General features: G+C 47.4%; 1 protein-coding gene across 9 annotated transcripts; it reads right to left on the reverse strand.

Moving 5' to 3' along the window:
- Positions 1 to 5423: 5423 nt before the first annotated feature.
- On the reverse strand, positions 5424 to 8753 carry LOC109762326 (uncharacterized). 9 transcript variants are annotated; one of them, XM_020321187.4, is made up of 5 exons: positions 8203 to 8722; positions 7618 to 7734; positions 7137 to 7229; positions 6116 to 6184; positions 5424 to 5943 (listed from the first exon to the last, which is right to left on the reverse strand). In XM_020321187.4, the coding sequence occupies exons 1-5, from the start codon at positions 8411 to 8413 to the stop codon at positions 5915 to 5917; spliced, it is 519 nt and encodes a 172-aa protein (XP_020176776.1). In that variant the 5' UTR covers positions 8414 to 8722; the 3' UTR covers positions 5424 to 5914. The 9 variants fall into 9 exon arrangements, 6 of the variants coding, with proteins under 6 accessions (XP_020176776.1, XP_020176754.1, XP_020176769.1 ...); XR_002232713.4 differs by having other exon boundaries at positions 5448 to 5943; positions 6116 to 6217; positions 7137 to 7257; positions 8203 to 8726; XR_002232714.4 differs by having other exon boundaries at positions 5448 to 5938; positions 6116 to 6217; positions 7137 to 7257; positions 8203 to 8716.
- Between the last annotated feature and the right edge of the window lie 6946 nt (positions 8754 to 15699).

The following is a 15699-nucleotide window of genomic DNA, read 5'->3' on the forward strand; positions in this document are numbered from 1 at the left end:
GGGGGGAGAGTTTAGGGATTTGCGTCGTTGTGTTGCGAGTGTGTCTTTGTCTTTGTGCTTTCGTTGTGTTTGCTACCTTGTGCTTTGTTTGGTTTTGTGTTCCGTGAGACCTAAGTTCCAGTCATATGGTGTGAGACATATGCTACCTTATCCTTATCATATCTTTATCTATGTCTCTAGTCTTTTGGTATCTCATGAGTTGCATGCTTATTATGTTATATATCCTGCTCTCTTGAATCACGCTTAGGTTGTTGGTCTCTAAAATACAGGGGGAGTGTTGATCCTAGTATGTGTGTCGTGCAGTCCAAAGCACTTATCTTGATGGCACACATCTAGGGGGAGCCCGTCTATATTTTAGAGACTTGGGGGTTTGCTTATGTCCTTTGCCTTTTCCCGTTTGTGCAAATCCCGTATTGTCATCAACCACCAAAAAGGGGGAGATTGTAAGGGCATATTTATCCCTAAGATATTTTGGTGATTGATGACAATGCTTTTGCGGACTAATCGTGTGCATTGAGTTTTTTAGAGATTCATCCTTTGGCACGAGACGATTCCCTCCCCTCGGAGTTTGAAGCGAAGACGGTGTAGTACTTTCGAATTAGTTTGGTGGACTAGTTTCGTAGCGATCACCGTACTATCAAGAGGAGGTCCGCTTTGGAAAGGCTAGGGTGGAATCATCACGTACACTTCCTTTGCACACCCTCCGAGCCTTTCCGCTTCGTTGATGAGCTCGTTCCCCTCTCTCAATGTGCCCTCTCTGGTCCCAGCGGTAGTACCGCGGGCCGGAGAGGTAGTACCGCTTGGGTGCTACAAGCGGCAGTACCGCTCCACAGCGGTAGTACCGCTGTAGCCCCCAGCCGTAGTACCGCTGCGGCTTCATGCTAGTACCGCCTCGATTCGAGGGGTCTTTTTCCGTGTCGGGTTTTACGGTACTTGCCGCGGCAGTGGGAGGGTAGTACCGCTCGAGTGCGGTAGTACCGCCCTGACCACCGCGGTAGTACCGCTCTGGGCCCAGCGGCAGTACCGTGAGAGGGAATGGTAGTACCGCTGGCTAAGCGGTAGTACCACTGGCCAAGCGGTAGTACCGCTCTCTGCGGGGCTGAAGTGGGGGGTAACGGTTGGATTGCTTCCCCCACTATAAAAGGGGGTCTTCTTCCCCAAAGTTGACTTACCTCTTCCCCCAAAAGCTTCATTGTTGCTCCAAGCTCTATTTTCGCCCGATCTCTCTCCCTAGCCAATCAAACTTGTTGATTTGCTCGGGATTGGTTGAGAAGGCCCCGATCTACACTTCCACCAAGAGAAATTTGATTCCCCCCACTTATCCCTAGCGGATCTTGTTACTCTTGGGTGTTTGAGCACCCTAAACGGTTGAGGTCACCGCGGAGCCATAGTCCATTGTGGTGAAGCTTTGTGGTGTCGTTGGGAGCCTCCAATTAAGTTGTGGAGATTGCCCCAACCTTGTTTGTAAAGGTCCGGTCGCCGCCTTCAAGGGCACCAATAGTGGAATCACGGCATCTCGCATTGTGTGAGGGTGTGAGGAGAATACGGTGGCCCTAGTGGCTTCTTGGGGAGCATTGTGCCTCCACACCGCTCCAACGGAGACGTACTTCCCCTCAAAAGTAAGGAACTTCGATAACAGATCCTCGTCTTCACCGGCTCCACTCTTGATTATCTCGTCCCTTTACTTTCGCAAGCTTACTCGTGTTATATCTCTTATTTGCTTGCGTGCTTGTTGTCATTGCATCATATAGGTTGCTCACTTAGTTGCATATCTAGACAACCTATTTTGATGCAAAGTTTAATTTGGTAAAGAAAACCTAAAAATTGTTAGTTGCCTATTCATCCCCCCCCCCCTCTAGTCAACTATATCGATCCTTTCAAGAGTCATCTGCAAAAGGAAGGTGTGAGATAGTGGGGGCACTTCTACAAACTTTAATTCCCTCCAGGTGTCCCACCTCCTCCTCATGAGCTAGCATACTAGAGAGCCCTTCTGAGCATAACAAAAAAGGGGAGAGGGGGCCCCCTGCCTGAGTCCCCTGGTGGGACTAAATTCTTCTGTCTGTGTGTCATTAAAACGGACACTGTAACTGACAGAAGAAACACATTCCATTATCAATCGAATCCATTGCTCATTGAAGCTCATTCTCCCCATCATCCTCTCCAAGAAACCCCATTCCACCTCTATCATAAGCTTTATTCATATCAAGCTTTACTGCACAAAACCCAGAGTTCCCATGTGTCTTCTTCTTCAGTGTGTGGAAACACTCATAGGCCACCAGTACGTTGTCGGTGATCGACCTACCTGGAACAAATGCACTCTGTGTAGGAGAAATAATCTCTGGTAGGATCCTCTTTAGCCTATTAGCAATCATCTTCGCAATAATCTTATAAACTACATTACAAAGGCTGATAGGCCTGTACTGAGATATTACCTATGGACACTCAACCTTGGGTATCAAAACAATATTACTGGAATTCCATCCAGTCGGTATCTTCTTATTATTTATTGCGTCCAGAACATCCTTTGTAAGCTCCTCTCCCAATATATGCCAGAACCTAACGGGGTTGCTGTTCTGCAATATGCAGACGATACGATCATTTGCTTGGAACATGAGGTGGACAAAGCTATGAATCTTAAACTTCTCCTATATATCTTTGAAAGGATGTCTGGCCTTAGAGTTAACTTTTAGAAGAGCGAGATCATAACTGTTGGTGGGGCCGATCATATTAACAGAACCTATGCCGACCTGTTTAACTATAACATAGGTCACTTCCCTCTTAAGTATCTGGGCATGCCAGTGAGTTTTACTTCTTTAAAAATTCAGACTGGATGTTCATTGAGGACAAGTATCTCAAGAGTTTGATGCCTGGGTTGGCAACGCTGCTTCCATGGGGGGTAGGCATACACTTCTGGACTCAGTTGTCACTCAAATCTCCCTTTATCATATGTCTATGTGGCTAATGAACAAGACATTTGTGGAGAGGTTAGATAAACACAGGAGAAAGTTCTTTTGGCAAGGGTGTAATAAAAAACGTCGCTATCACCTGGTAAAATGGAATAGAATTTGTCGATCCAAAGATAAAGGGGGGCTTGGCATCAAAGATCTTCGCAAACAAAACATCAGTCTCATGTTGAAGTGGTGGTGGAAGTTAGATACCCAAAATGGGGTGTGGCAAGATATTGTCAAGGCAAGGTACTTGCGTAACCAATCTGTTGCGACAGTAGGCCCCCGGTTTTCTGATTCGCCTTGCTGGAAGAGCCTCTTGAAAATTAAAGAGTTGTACATGGCAGGCAGAAAGATCCATACGGGGGCTGGGAACCTGACTAGACTGTGGAAGGATTCCATTAATGGGCTGACCCCATTTATGGAACAATTCCCACATTTATATGACATTTGCACCGATCAGGATTGCACTGTGAGTACTTTGAAAGATGCTAATTGCTCATCCTTTTTCCGTAGAAGGCTGGGCCCCGATCTTGCAGAACAGTGGGCGAAGCTGTGTGGCCATGTCCATGGGTTACAGCTTCCTGACAATGCGGACTCCGTTTATTGGGGTCTCAATAAATCTGGTCGTTATACCACCAAATTCATGTATAAGTGGCTTGAGAGACCACTCAGTGGTTGTGACTTCAAGTGGATTTGGAAAGCCAAAATCTCTTTGAAGATTCAAATCTTCTTATGGCAACTCTCGCATGATGCAGTTCTCACCAGACAGGTGATGAAACAACGTCGATGGCCTGGGAATCATGTTTGCTCTTTCTGTCGACAAGTGGAGTCGTCTCAGCACCTATTCTTCGAGTGCTCTATCGCTAGGGTCGTGTGGCGTGCTATTGGGGTCACTTTGGGCACTGACCTTTGTCCTCGCAACTATTGGCAATTTTTTACTTGGTGTCATGCTTTTCTGCCTGGACATGAATCTTTCTACACAGTAGCTTTAGGCGCTGTCACTTGGTCTATCTGGCTGGCCCGGAACAAGGCCACTTTCGAAAAGAAGATGATCAAAACTCCCTTTGAGATTGTGTTTACGGCTGTTTCTTTTCTTTTATATTGGGCAGGCCTGCAGGCAGGGGATGACATGAAGAAACTACGTGCTGGAGCAGAGATGATACGCAACGGAACCATGATGCTGATGAGGGTCTGCGACGCGTCGGCCAAGATCGGAAAGTGATGACGTTGTCCTGCTGCCTCCCCCACCTCCAGCGATGCAGTTGACTTCCTCATGTTGTTAGACTTTTGGTCTTATGTCAAGCTCTAGTTGTTTGTTCCCTCCTGGGATTACCACCTGAAACTTGGTGCGATATGTTGTTCTGTAATAGGACTAGTTTTATGTTGGTGCTGCGTAGGTTTTCGCCCCATAGCACTCGTTTCGATGGCAGGCGAGTGCGGTGGGTTTCCTAGCAGTGCGTTGGACTCGCTCCCCCCCCCCCCCCTATCTCTCCCTGCTTCCTGATCTCGTCTTGTAAGACTGATGTATTTCCGTTCTCAGTAATGGAAAGGGGGATAGCCCAATTCAAAAAAAAATTGTCCCCAATCTGAAAAAGAGCCTTGCGCACATCCTCCCAAGTATAAGGAGCAACCAAAAATTCATTCATGTCATTTGTTACGATGGGTTTTACAGAAGATAATAAACCATTAGCTATATCTCCTGCACCAGAAGTGAAAAGACTGGCAAAGTAGTTACGTACTAGTGGCTTCAAATTGTCATTACCTTCCACCCAATTGTGACTATCATTCTTCAGTTTTTTTATAAGATTCCTCCTCCTTCTCGCTGACGCACAATGCTGAAAGTAGGAAGAGTTGCGATCTCCCTTCTTTAGCCAATTCACCCGGCCTCTCTGGGCCCAATATATTTCATCTTGTTCTAATAAGTTTTCAACTAGGACTGAAAGTTCCTTCTGTTTCATCTTTATCTCAGCTGAGTACGGTTCTCTCATCAAGCGCTCGAGTTCCCGTCTCGCCTTCTTCATCCTGGCATGCGGCTGCTTCAGCACATTACGGTCCCAAGCGTGGAGATCTTTGTGAATGGCATTAATCTTGTCCATGGCGATAGGACAGAGACCGCGGTGTAGTGCTTTCTGCCAAGCCATGGTGACAATCTCATTCACTGTTTCCTCTGCTAACCACCTCACTTCAAATTTCCTTTCTTTCCTTGGTTGGTTCTCTGCCACTCCAGCCAAGTACTCGGTGTCCAACAAAGCCTCTCTTGTGATGCGTCTGTTGGACTGATCTTCTCTTTTTTGAGTTGTTTGGACTGATCTCCTTCTCCCAGACGTTTTCTTGGACGTCAACGTCACAGAATACCAAAAGCTAACCATCTTTTATTTTTCAAACTGATCATTTGTTATTAATTCGTACTGATCATTATTTTTGATTCAAACCATTTTTCTATTCTTGCATGCACATCAAGCTGTCATGTATACCTTATTTAAAGAAGTAGCAATCATCTCATCATATACAGAAATTTTTTCACACATATAATACATGTACATGAATAACATATACACCACACCGGCTGCACATTTTCATACATGAATGACATATACACCACACCGGCTGCACATTTCCTTGCTATTAGAAGCCTCTTCAGATTTAAAGGTTTGTACCGGGCATAATAAATTAACCAAAAACCGAATTACGAAGGTCAAAGTTCTTGAATTACAGACCAAAAGACAAGCAAACAAAGGATAAATAGAGGATTGCCAGGGTCTAAGAGAGATCAATTGCAATACACTTTGACTCCATTTTTCACTCAGTAATAGCATGACTGAATAAGAAGTTCAAAACTGGAGGAGTAGCACTTTCACTCCATTTTTCCTTTCAGTATCGTTGGACACGAACTCCTTGAGAAAGCTTGCGTGGTCAGTAGCACGTTGGTCCTGCAATTGTGTCGACGTGGAGAAGGAGCCTCCAGGTCAGCCCGCAACAGGGTAACTTCTCTGCACTACAACAAATCAAAAGCAGTAAGTACACATTTTGGACATACAAGCATAATGGAAATTTGCAGAAATAACATGGTGTATCCTGATACAAAGTACTGATGCTTTGGGAATTTTCGAACAGAGAAAATAATTGCAGGCGGCTCAAGCGTCAAGAGCAGAAGAGCATGGGCTCACCGGGGAAGGAGGTAGACAGACAACAGTGGTTGGCCCAGCGCCCGGCTTGCCGACATGCTTCAGTTCGGGCTGGATTCATCAAAGATGTCAAGCTTATAAGCACTGCAAGAACAACCAAGATTGAGAGAATACACTGAGCACCATGTCTAATTCTTATGTTAGTGGTTGGTCCAATAAAATTACGAGGTCAGTGCTTCCATAGAAGTAACAAGATGCAAGCCTAGTTCTTAGGTTACAAATTTGTAAATACTAGTACTGCTACCAGCATTTACAAATACTAGTGAACTTGAACTTGTGGTCTATCGAGATCTGAACCGATTGTGTTACAAGCACTAACACAAAATCTAATGAAGCTGGAATAAGTACATGTTAGAAAGATAATCAAGTTCATGTATATTAATTGGGAGAAGTTCAAAAAGAAACTTTTAAAACGGTTGTATTAAAAAGATGTGTACTACTCCCTTCGTCCGAAAAAGCTTGTCCCTCAAATGGATGTATTTAGCACCAAGTTAGTGCTAGATACATTCATTGGATGAACAAGCTTGGGACAAGCTTTTTCGGACGGAGGGAGTACATAACATCTGGTGAGGATCAGACTATTGAGAAACTAAGTACTTTTGACTTGTCCTAATCTAGAGTAGCCTGGAAAGAAACAACATATGTGCTGCATCAGTTTATGCACTAATACATCATTAGTTCATAACCAAAAGTATGGATGTCGCATCCTGGAAACCTTTGCAATTGACATGGGGATGCTTCCAGATGCACCTTCGATCAGGCACCAAGACATTTCCTTTTATGTTTTTTTACAGTAGAACAAATACTAATTTTTATGCCAAGTAAGTTCAAACAGAACAGAAGTGGAGGTTCATTTGCAAGAATAGAAAAGAACATGTGCTTCTTTTGATCCATATAGGCATAAGTCATAACACCTGTTGTGCTACAGGAAGAACATGGAAACAAGGAGGAAATTGGACTTGCAGTTGTTAAGTAGGTGAACTGAAAAGCATACAAAACATACACTGAAGAGCGGGATCCGGCCGGTGACGTTGCGGCGGGCCGTCTCCACACGCAAGGCCACACCCCACCGCGCCCCAATCTCCACCTCGCCGAACTGAATGAAATTTATAAATTGAACCGAACTGAAAGAAGAATTTGGACATCATGTGTACATCAAGAAATAAACTTGAGCAGTGCCAACTACTAAACAAAAAGTTTGGTATATTGAGCTTAGAGATTGTATATTGGTGAACTTTTTCTCCCTACAGAACCATTAATCAAATAGATGTACTGTTCGCGGGGTTTTATCAACAATTCAACATGATAAGTAGTAGCAGTACTACTCTAGGTGGCAAAGTAGTAGCGGCACAAAAGAAGGCCACCATCAACAGTGAGTACTACCGCGACACCTAAACTATGTGTTGGCCACACTTTCTTTACATAGTACTACAAGATTTTTATGAAAAAAAAGTACTACAAGATTTGTGAACACGAGAGCATACAGAAGTTGTACTGAGGGTGTGCATTAGAGCGGCCGGAAGAGGATGCAGCAGCACGCACACACCACCAGATAAGTTCTCCTATCTCCAGAACACAGGTATACATACACACATCTCCATCTACAACAAACAAAAGAAATTGTTAACCTCCAGAGTTTTTGCAAAAGTGAATTAATTTTTGCAACCAGAGAACTTGCTACACTTAGCAAAGGTGAACTATTAATTCCCAAAAACTGCAGGATGTCTACTTCCCTGAACCAGAACTTTTAAACTTCACGTATGCTCATATATGCTGTTTCTTTTGAATTCCCTATCAAATGATCGGTTTCAGTAGCCGAGAAAATTGGCTCAACCTCATAGCTACGAAGAGGAAATTGATTGAACCTTCACACATAGAAAGTTTGAACTTCGCTCAAAAGCTAAATAGTTCAACCACATACATACAAGCAGAAAACATGCAAAATTTGGTCCTGTTTAGACATATATCAGGAGAATATCTAGAGACCACCGCTCAATTTTTTGTCTATGAACTGTCAAGCGAGCATCAATTATACGGGAGATGTGGGGATGAGATGACGAAACACAGACCTTCGGGTGTTGGCGAAGAAGAACTGCCGACGAGCCAGTAGTGGACAGAGGAAGAAGGCCACATGGGAGGAAGCAGGGGGCAGTGCCTGGATGAGTCGGCGGCGTGCAGGGGCAGCTTCGAGCGGCGGTCAGCCGTGGATGGGGCGGCGCACAGGCGCATCACCACCCATGACCACCATCTTGCGTCGCGCGCCGTGCGTGTCCTCTGCATCCCTAGCGTGGGAGTCACCGCTGCGTCCTCCGCCTCCTACCCCGCAGAAGAAGCATACGTCGGATCTCGCCGAGGAAATCTTCACGCGGAGGTCGTCGGTGGTTGAGGCGCGGTTCGCCATGGGGCGGGGGCTACCGGCGTGCGGCGACGGGGCGAGGGATGGTGGCTCCCGGCGGGGGGCCGAGGAGTGGTGGCGCGCGGCCGCGGGGCGAGGGATGGTGGCGCGCGGCGGCGGCGCAAGGGGTGGTGGCGCGCGGCGGTGGGGCGAGGGGTGGTGGCGCACGGCGGCGGGGCATGGGGCGGCGGCGAGATGGGATCGGGAAAGTAGGTGGTTTGGGGAGAGGGGGGTTAGTGGGTTGTGCGGGATGGATTTTTCTTTTCCTTTTCTATCGGGCCGGTTCGAGCTGGTGGGCTGGATTCGGGAAGCTGTAGCTGTGTCTATATAAAATAGTCCAGCCCTATATAATACTCCCTCCGTCCCATATATAAAAGCGTTTTTTACACTAATGTAGTGTAAAAAACGCTCTTATATTATGAGACGGAGGGAGTATTATATATAATAGTATATATATTATATATAATAATATATATTAAATATATAATAACATGTATTATATATATACACACTACCTCGCCTCTGCAAATTGGGCGTGCGCTATTAAGTCGCAGCCACTTCTTGATGCAGCCAGGGTGATAGCAGTGCCCGCAGTCAAGGAGAGTCAGTGACTCGCCCTCGACGAAATCGTCCAGGCAAATCTCACATTCCTTCATGTCAGGCCGCCCCTCTTTCTGGTTCGGCGCTGCGTAGTTCATGGTCCGCAACGCCGTGATCCTCTCTGCATCCGCGCCCTGCGCCGGTGCCGGCGGTGGGTGCTGGATCTGCTGTTGTTGTGCCCCCCTTGCAGCCTCGCGCCGCCAGATGTACAAGAAAACGACGATGCGACCAATGACTGCTAAAGCGACCCCTCCCACTACCCAGACCGTGTCGTCCTTCGACGGTCCTCCTGTCGGCTAGGTAGAGGGACCGAGGGCGACTGTATCCCTCCCCATGTTGCCTGAAAAAAAATCAAACAAATAAATGATTTCAGCCACACATAAAAAAACAAAACCAAGGAAAAAAAAGAACTTTATACGAAAAAGGCTATTGGTCCCGCTTTATGGATAAAAAGGAACGACCGCAAACCTACAAGCATTAACTTTATTCTGTAAAGTTCAAAAAAGTTGCAGCGACCGGATTCGAAAATGAAACCTCCAGGTTCCTAGGCAAGCGACAAACCACAACGCTATCCAACGAATTCGTGAAACCATTGCTGTTTTTCGAATTTTATTTATTTCTTCAGTTCGTCGGTCTTCTCCTGAACGTTTTGTTCGTTTTTTCTTCCTTTTCCTATTTTCTTTTCTCATAAATGCGTGGATTCTTTTCAAATTCATGAACTTTATCTTCAGAATCAATGAAACTTTTTTTTTTTCAAATCCATGAAATTTTATTCAAATTCGTCAGCATTTTTCAAATCTGTGAACTTTCTTAAAAAATTGATGAACTTTCTTTCAAATCAATTTTCTTTAAATTGTATGAACTCTTTTTCAAATTCGATGAACATTTTTCAATTTTGCAAACTTTTCCCAAAATTGGTGAACTTTTTTCAAAATCGATTAATTTTTTTTCCAAAATTGCTGAACTTTTTCAAAATCGATGAACTTTTTTCCAAAATTGATGAACTTTTTTTTCTATTCGATCAACTTTTTCAGATTTTGTGAATTGTAAAAGAAATTCAATGAACTATTTTGAAAAAAGTTCAAAAGTGAAGACCTTCTTTCAAATTGGATCAATTATTTCTGCTAATTGATGAACTTATTTTCAAAATCGTTGAACTTTTTTCCAAAGTGATGAAAATTTTTCAAATTCAGTGAACTTTTTAAACTTTTTTCAAAATTGATGAATTTTAGTCAAAATCGATGAAATTTTTGTGAAAAAACGGACTACAGTTTTGCAAATTCGTAAAATTATATCAAATTCATTTTTTTCTAATGGAATCCACATATTTACATATCCGTTTTTTCAAAGTTAATATACTTTTATGAGTTCATGAACTTTTTAAAATTTATAGAAAAACCGCAACTAGTTTTTTTTTAAATACCAGGGTTTTTCACAAGTGTTCGCAAGAAAAAACATAGCTAGCAACGTGGAGCGAGCAGCGATCAGCAGCGACAGATCTGACGACAAAGTCAACGCAGAGCGAGCAGCGATCGGCAACGAGCGATGGGCCATGGCCCATTAGAAGCGCGTGTGAGCGCCAGCAAGGGGTTTCGGGGCGCTGACATGAATTGAGGCTGCTCCGGAGGTGGAGGTGGCCATTGACATGAACTGCAAGGGCGGCGACGAGCGGGAGAAGGGGAAGGCGGAGTGGGAGAAGGGGAAGGCGGGGCTCACCAGGCGATGGCGGGAGGCAGTAGGAGCTTGCGGCGCGCGCTCGTCGTGAAGATGCCCTGCGGCACCGGGGCGTTGATGCGAAGCAGCTGGGGGAGACGGCGAGGTCTGGCGCTCGACCGCCCGACCAAATCGGGCTCCGCCTCGCCGAGCGGGCAGGGGAGCAGGCGCTGGAGCTCGGCTTCGCCGGAGCGGGATGGGGTGCGGAGCACAGGAGCTCGGCCCTGCCGGAGCGGTCAGGCGCACGGGCTCGCTAGAGCTCCGCCTCGCCGGATTAGGCGGCTCCGTCCGGCCCTGCAAATCAAAACAAAGTGTTGACTGCGCTGGTTCGTAGCTAGTTCTGCGCAGGAACGAGACGGAGGAGAATAACACGTACAAGACGGCGAACCTCAAGTGTCGTAGGGCATGCGGAGGCGAGGCGAGCCGACAAGGAGAGGGCGCAGCAGTGCCAGCGCGAGTGCGGAGAGGAGGAAGAGAGCGAGCACAGGAGCTCGGCCCCGCCGGAGCGGTCAGGCGCACGGTCTCGCTGGAGCTCCGCCTCGCCGGATTAGTCGAGACGGCGAACCTCAAGTGTCGTAGGGCAGGCGGAGGCGAGGCGAGCCGACGAGGAGAGGGCGCAGCAGTGCCAGCGCGAGTGCGGAGAGGAGGAAGAGAGCGAGCACAGGAGCTCGGCCCCGCCGGAGCGGTCAGGCGCACGGTCTCGCTGGAGCTCCGCCTCGCCGGATTAGGCGAGACGGCGAACCTCAAGTGTCGTAGGGCAGGCGGAGGCGAGGCGAGCCGACGAGGAGAGGGCGCAGCAGTGCCAGCGCGAGTGCGGAGAGGAGGAAGAGAGCAAGCACAGGAGCTCGGCCCCGCCGGAGCGGTCAGGCGCACGGTCTCGCTGGAGCTCCGCCTCGCCGGATTAGGCGGCTCCGTCCGGCCCTGCAAATCAAAACAAAGTGTTGACTGCGCTGGTTCGTAGCTAGTTCTGCGCAGGAACGAGACGGAGGAGAATAACACGTACAAGACGGCGAACCTCAAGTGCCGTAGGGCAGGCGGAGGCGAGGCGAGCCGACGAGGAGAGGGCGCAGCAGTGCCAGCGCGAGTGCGGAGAGGAGGAAGAGAGCGAGCACAGGAGCTCGGCCCCGCCGGAGCGGTAAGGCGCACGGTCTCGCTGGAGCTCCGCCTCGCCGGATTAGGCGAGACGGCGACCCTCAAGTGCTGTAGGGCAGGCGGAGGCGAGGCGAGCCGACGAGGAGAGGGCGCAGCAGTGCCAGCGCGAATGCGGAGAGGAGGAAGAGAGCGACCGACGAACGAAGCGAGGTCCGAGGTTTCTTGTATAAATATTCTGCAATCCTTGCCTCTCGCGAGGGCCGAGGGTTTTTTTTTTTTTTTTGCAGGGTGAAAAGAATCTCTATTAAGCTCACGGTGGCTTTTTAGCCGTAGCCAGGTTTACAACATGGTCTGTACCGCTACCGCCAGCCATACTGCTGTGCGTAGATTGCTACGGTCAGCTCATGAGTCATGATTGACAATGTTCGGAGGCGAGGCAAGCCGACGAGGTTTGACCTATGTACAAGTATTTGGTTCACGAGCTAAATAAGCAGCGAGGCTAGAGCTTCCGCGAGTCTTTTGTCCTTTTGGTTGGTATATGCTCCTACTTAGAGTGTTGATTGTTGCTACGTACCAGCTACTCGCTGCTAAATACAGTATACTCTAGTCTAGGAAAGAAGGGAGGAGACAGTGTGGAGACACGCAGCAAGAAACTAGGACGCGTCTACCGAGCACCTTTCCTTTTTTTTGGTAAGCATGAAACAGACTATCACGCGCTTTGCTGCGCTGCTAGATCATTGTTATGGTAATCGGTAGCAGTGGGCAAAGTTATCCTTCTCAAGCAAGTGCTACGATACAATGCAATAAAAAGATTGAAAAGGGGCAAATAGTAATTAACTGCATTGGGTTTTAACAGTACGATAGCTAGAGTCAATGAAGCCAGTGCAATTAATATTGTACTTGCCACACGTAAAGGACCACTTCAATTATGTCAATACACTACCCAATACGCATGTGACGGAGCCAAGTTTGGACACAGGTACAACTAATAAGTTTACAGCTTCTACCCGACTATACTGCAAGTGTTACATGGACATTTGCGGTAGCCCAACCAAGTTGCCCAACTGAGATGCATATGCGCCCACGTAACCTGCAGAGTTTAAATCGGTAGGGAGTAACCATGCCCGGAGAAACAAAATCCGCTTTCAAACTGCACTGCTAAGTCAAGTCCAAAGTTTCGTTCTTCATATAGGCTTTGTGATAGAAATGGCTTATACTTTAAGTCCTGACCATGTAAATTTCAAAATAAAATGACTATAATATGTTCTTCTCATGCGTAGTTACCCATTTTAGCTACCCAAATCTTGGTTGGGCTAATAAATGAAACACTGATTGGCATTTCGGGTGAGAATATAGAGCCTGTGTTTTCAGAAAAATAAAAATATTATAGATTTGTATTTGAGGGAGTCAGGAATGGTTTTGTTGCCACCCAGCTATGATATGTTGGTGACTTTTGTGACCAGTTCATCCGTACTATGTTTTCTGCTCTAGTATGATTTACATAGGAGCAATTCTCATGTATATAACATTATGTACAGCTCAAAATAAATTCACTGTTATGATATTCCAGACTGAACATGACGGAATTATGTAGAAAATGACCTGGCCCATTAAAAGGGTAGTGGCAAACAGTAGACATCTAAAAAGATAGGATAAGGCTTAACCATTATGGTAAATTACGAACCTGTACTTAATTCAAATGACAATACAGACCAAAGGGTGTCATCATATTAAATCTGAAGCCACACTCACTCAATGTGTAGTAAAGCACTAAAAGAGTATTACTCCATACTACAGCCTAGCACAAGCATGTCGACTCATAATTGACTGAGGAAAGGTGTGTTGACTTCTATTTGAGGAATGTTCTGTAAAACAATGGGATCATCCGATATTGACTTGCAACTAACATTACAGAAATCGTAATATCACCTTCATCAACATAGGATTACAAAATATAGAAACATTCAGTTTTTATAAGATTAAAAGATAGACAAATGCAAGTTGTTTTAGGGGATAGACATGTGCAAGTTTATGTAAGATAATAACACCTGTTTCATACAGAATAGCTCACTATAGAGAAGGAGGGGCAGCATACTCGATGCTGTGGTCTGGCTTATAAGTAATCAATGTTCTGCATAATTGTTCCCTCCTCTGCGAAGGTGGATGTGTCGTGTGCATGTCTCCCAGGGGGTAATCCGTATACATTCATTCACTAGCAAGCATATCAACCCTTGTTCCTCGGGACTTCCAGTGGGACCTTGTCAGTCTCGATGATAAGATGTTCAGAGTTGAGTTTCCTTCGGTTGAGGACCTGCAGAGGTTGCTGAGTTTTGGGATGTGTAATGTACCGGGAACTGATGGTATCCTTGAGTTCCACGAATGGAAGCTGGTGGAGCCTCAGGGTGCGCCGCTTACTCAGGCGTGGTTGCGTTTTTCCGGGGCCCCATCCAAGCCTTTGCAGGATGCTCGCGTTGTGGCCAGCTTGGGTATTTTGATTGGGAAGCCTGAGCGTGTGGATATGGCGTTCACCAGAGCTCATGGGATTGCTCGGGTTTTGGTCAGTATTCTGAACGTTGAGTATGTGCCGGAAGTGGTTAAGTGGGCTTACCAAGGCAGGATCTATGATTTGGTTATTGAGTTTGAGGATGAGAGCCTTTTGGTTGCGGTGCCTCACGGGTCCGATGTGGATATGCACGAGGGTGACGGCAGCGCAGGAGCGAGGGAGCCGCCGGTCGAGGATTCTGGACGACAGATGTCCAAGGGACCGGGGCCCGACATTGCGATGACCGAGAAGGGAGCGGAGCCACCTTCCTCGCTGCCTGTGACATCACTGAGATTTGGGTCTTTTGAGCCCGCTTCTGCACCCCCGAGGCTCTGGAGTGATCGGGTCGAGTCCGACGAGGCTTTTGAGCTTGCGTTGCCTGCTTTGGGGTTTGAGGATACTGTCTGTTCTATGCCTGTGGTTACTGAGGTGTCGTCGATCTCGGGCAGCGGAGGGGTAGAGGTGAGTCGGCAGGTGGCCACTCTCTCTCCTGCTCAGCATGGTGTCCATTCTCAGGACGTGACGCCAGTGGTCGTCGATGGGCTGTCGGGAGGGACCCCGGGGCAGGCGGCCTCCGGTGGCTCTTCTCTGGCTGAGGTAGGGGACTCGGGGCAGGTGGCTCCCGTGTCCCTCTCTGCGTTGGGAGGGGATCTGAGGCAGGTGGCCACGGATGCCTCCTCTCCCGTCGCCTGCTCCTCTATGCTGGTGGCGTCGGTGCCTTTGGGGGGGGGGCTCGGGGCAGGTGGCCTCGGGGCCTCCTTCTCCTAAGGCGCCCATGCTGGTGGCTTCTGCGGTCCTGAGGGGGGGGGTTAGGGCAGGCGGCCCTGGCACTCCCGTCCCCCTGTTCGTCACCGGTGCAGTCCCATGGGGAGAGCCAATCTGTCCAGACGGACCGGCCTGGCGGTTGGGGTGGGGCAGGAGGCCTTACTCCGACCATGATCTCTCGGGAGGAGGTGATTGCGTTCGGTGGGATACCGGATCCGATGTCTGAGGGACGACGGGTGAGTGCCCGTCTCCAGACACAGCCGGCAGTGGACGACATTCAGCAGCGATGTGCCATGAGGGTGGCTAAGCTTCAGGATGCTGCAATCTCTACTGGTATGTCTGTCAACATATCTAACTCTTTATTGCATTTTTCTAATGAGGAGATTATAAATAATGCAAACCAATTGGGAGTTTCTCTCGGGGCTACAAATAGTGAGATTTCCAGTTCGATGAATGATT

Source organism: Aegilops tauschii, chromosome 5 (genome assembly GCF_002575655.3).
Source record: "Aegilops tauschii subsp. strangulata cultivar AL8/78 chromosome 5, Aet v6.0, whole genome shotgun sequence".
In the NCBI taxonomy this organism is placed as follows: Eukaryota; Viridiplantae; Streptophyta; class Magnoliopsida; order Poales; family Poaceae; genus Aegilops; species Aegilops tauschii.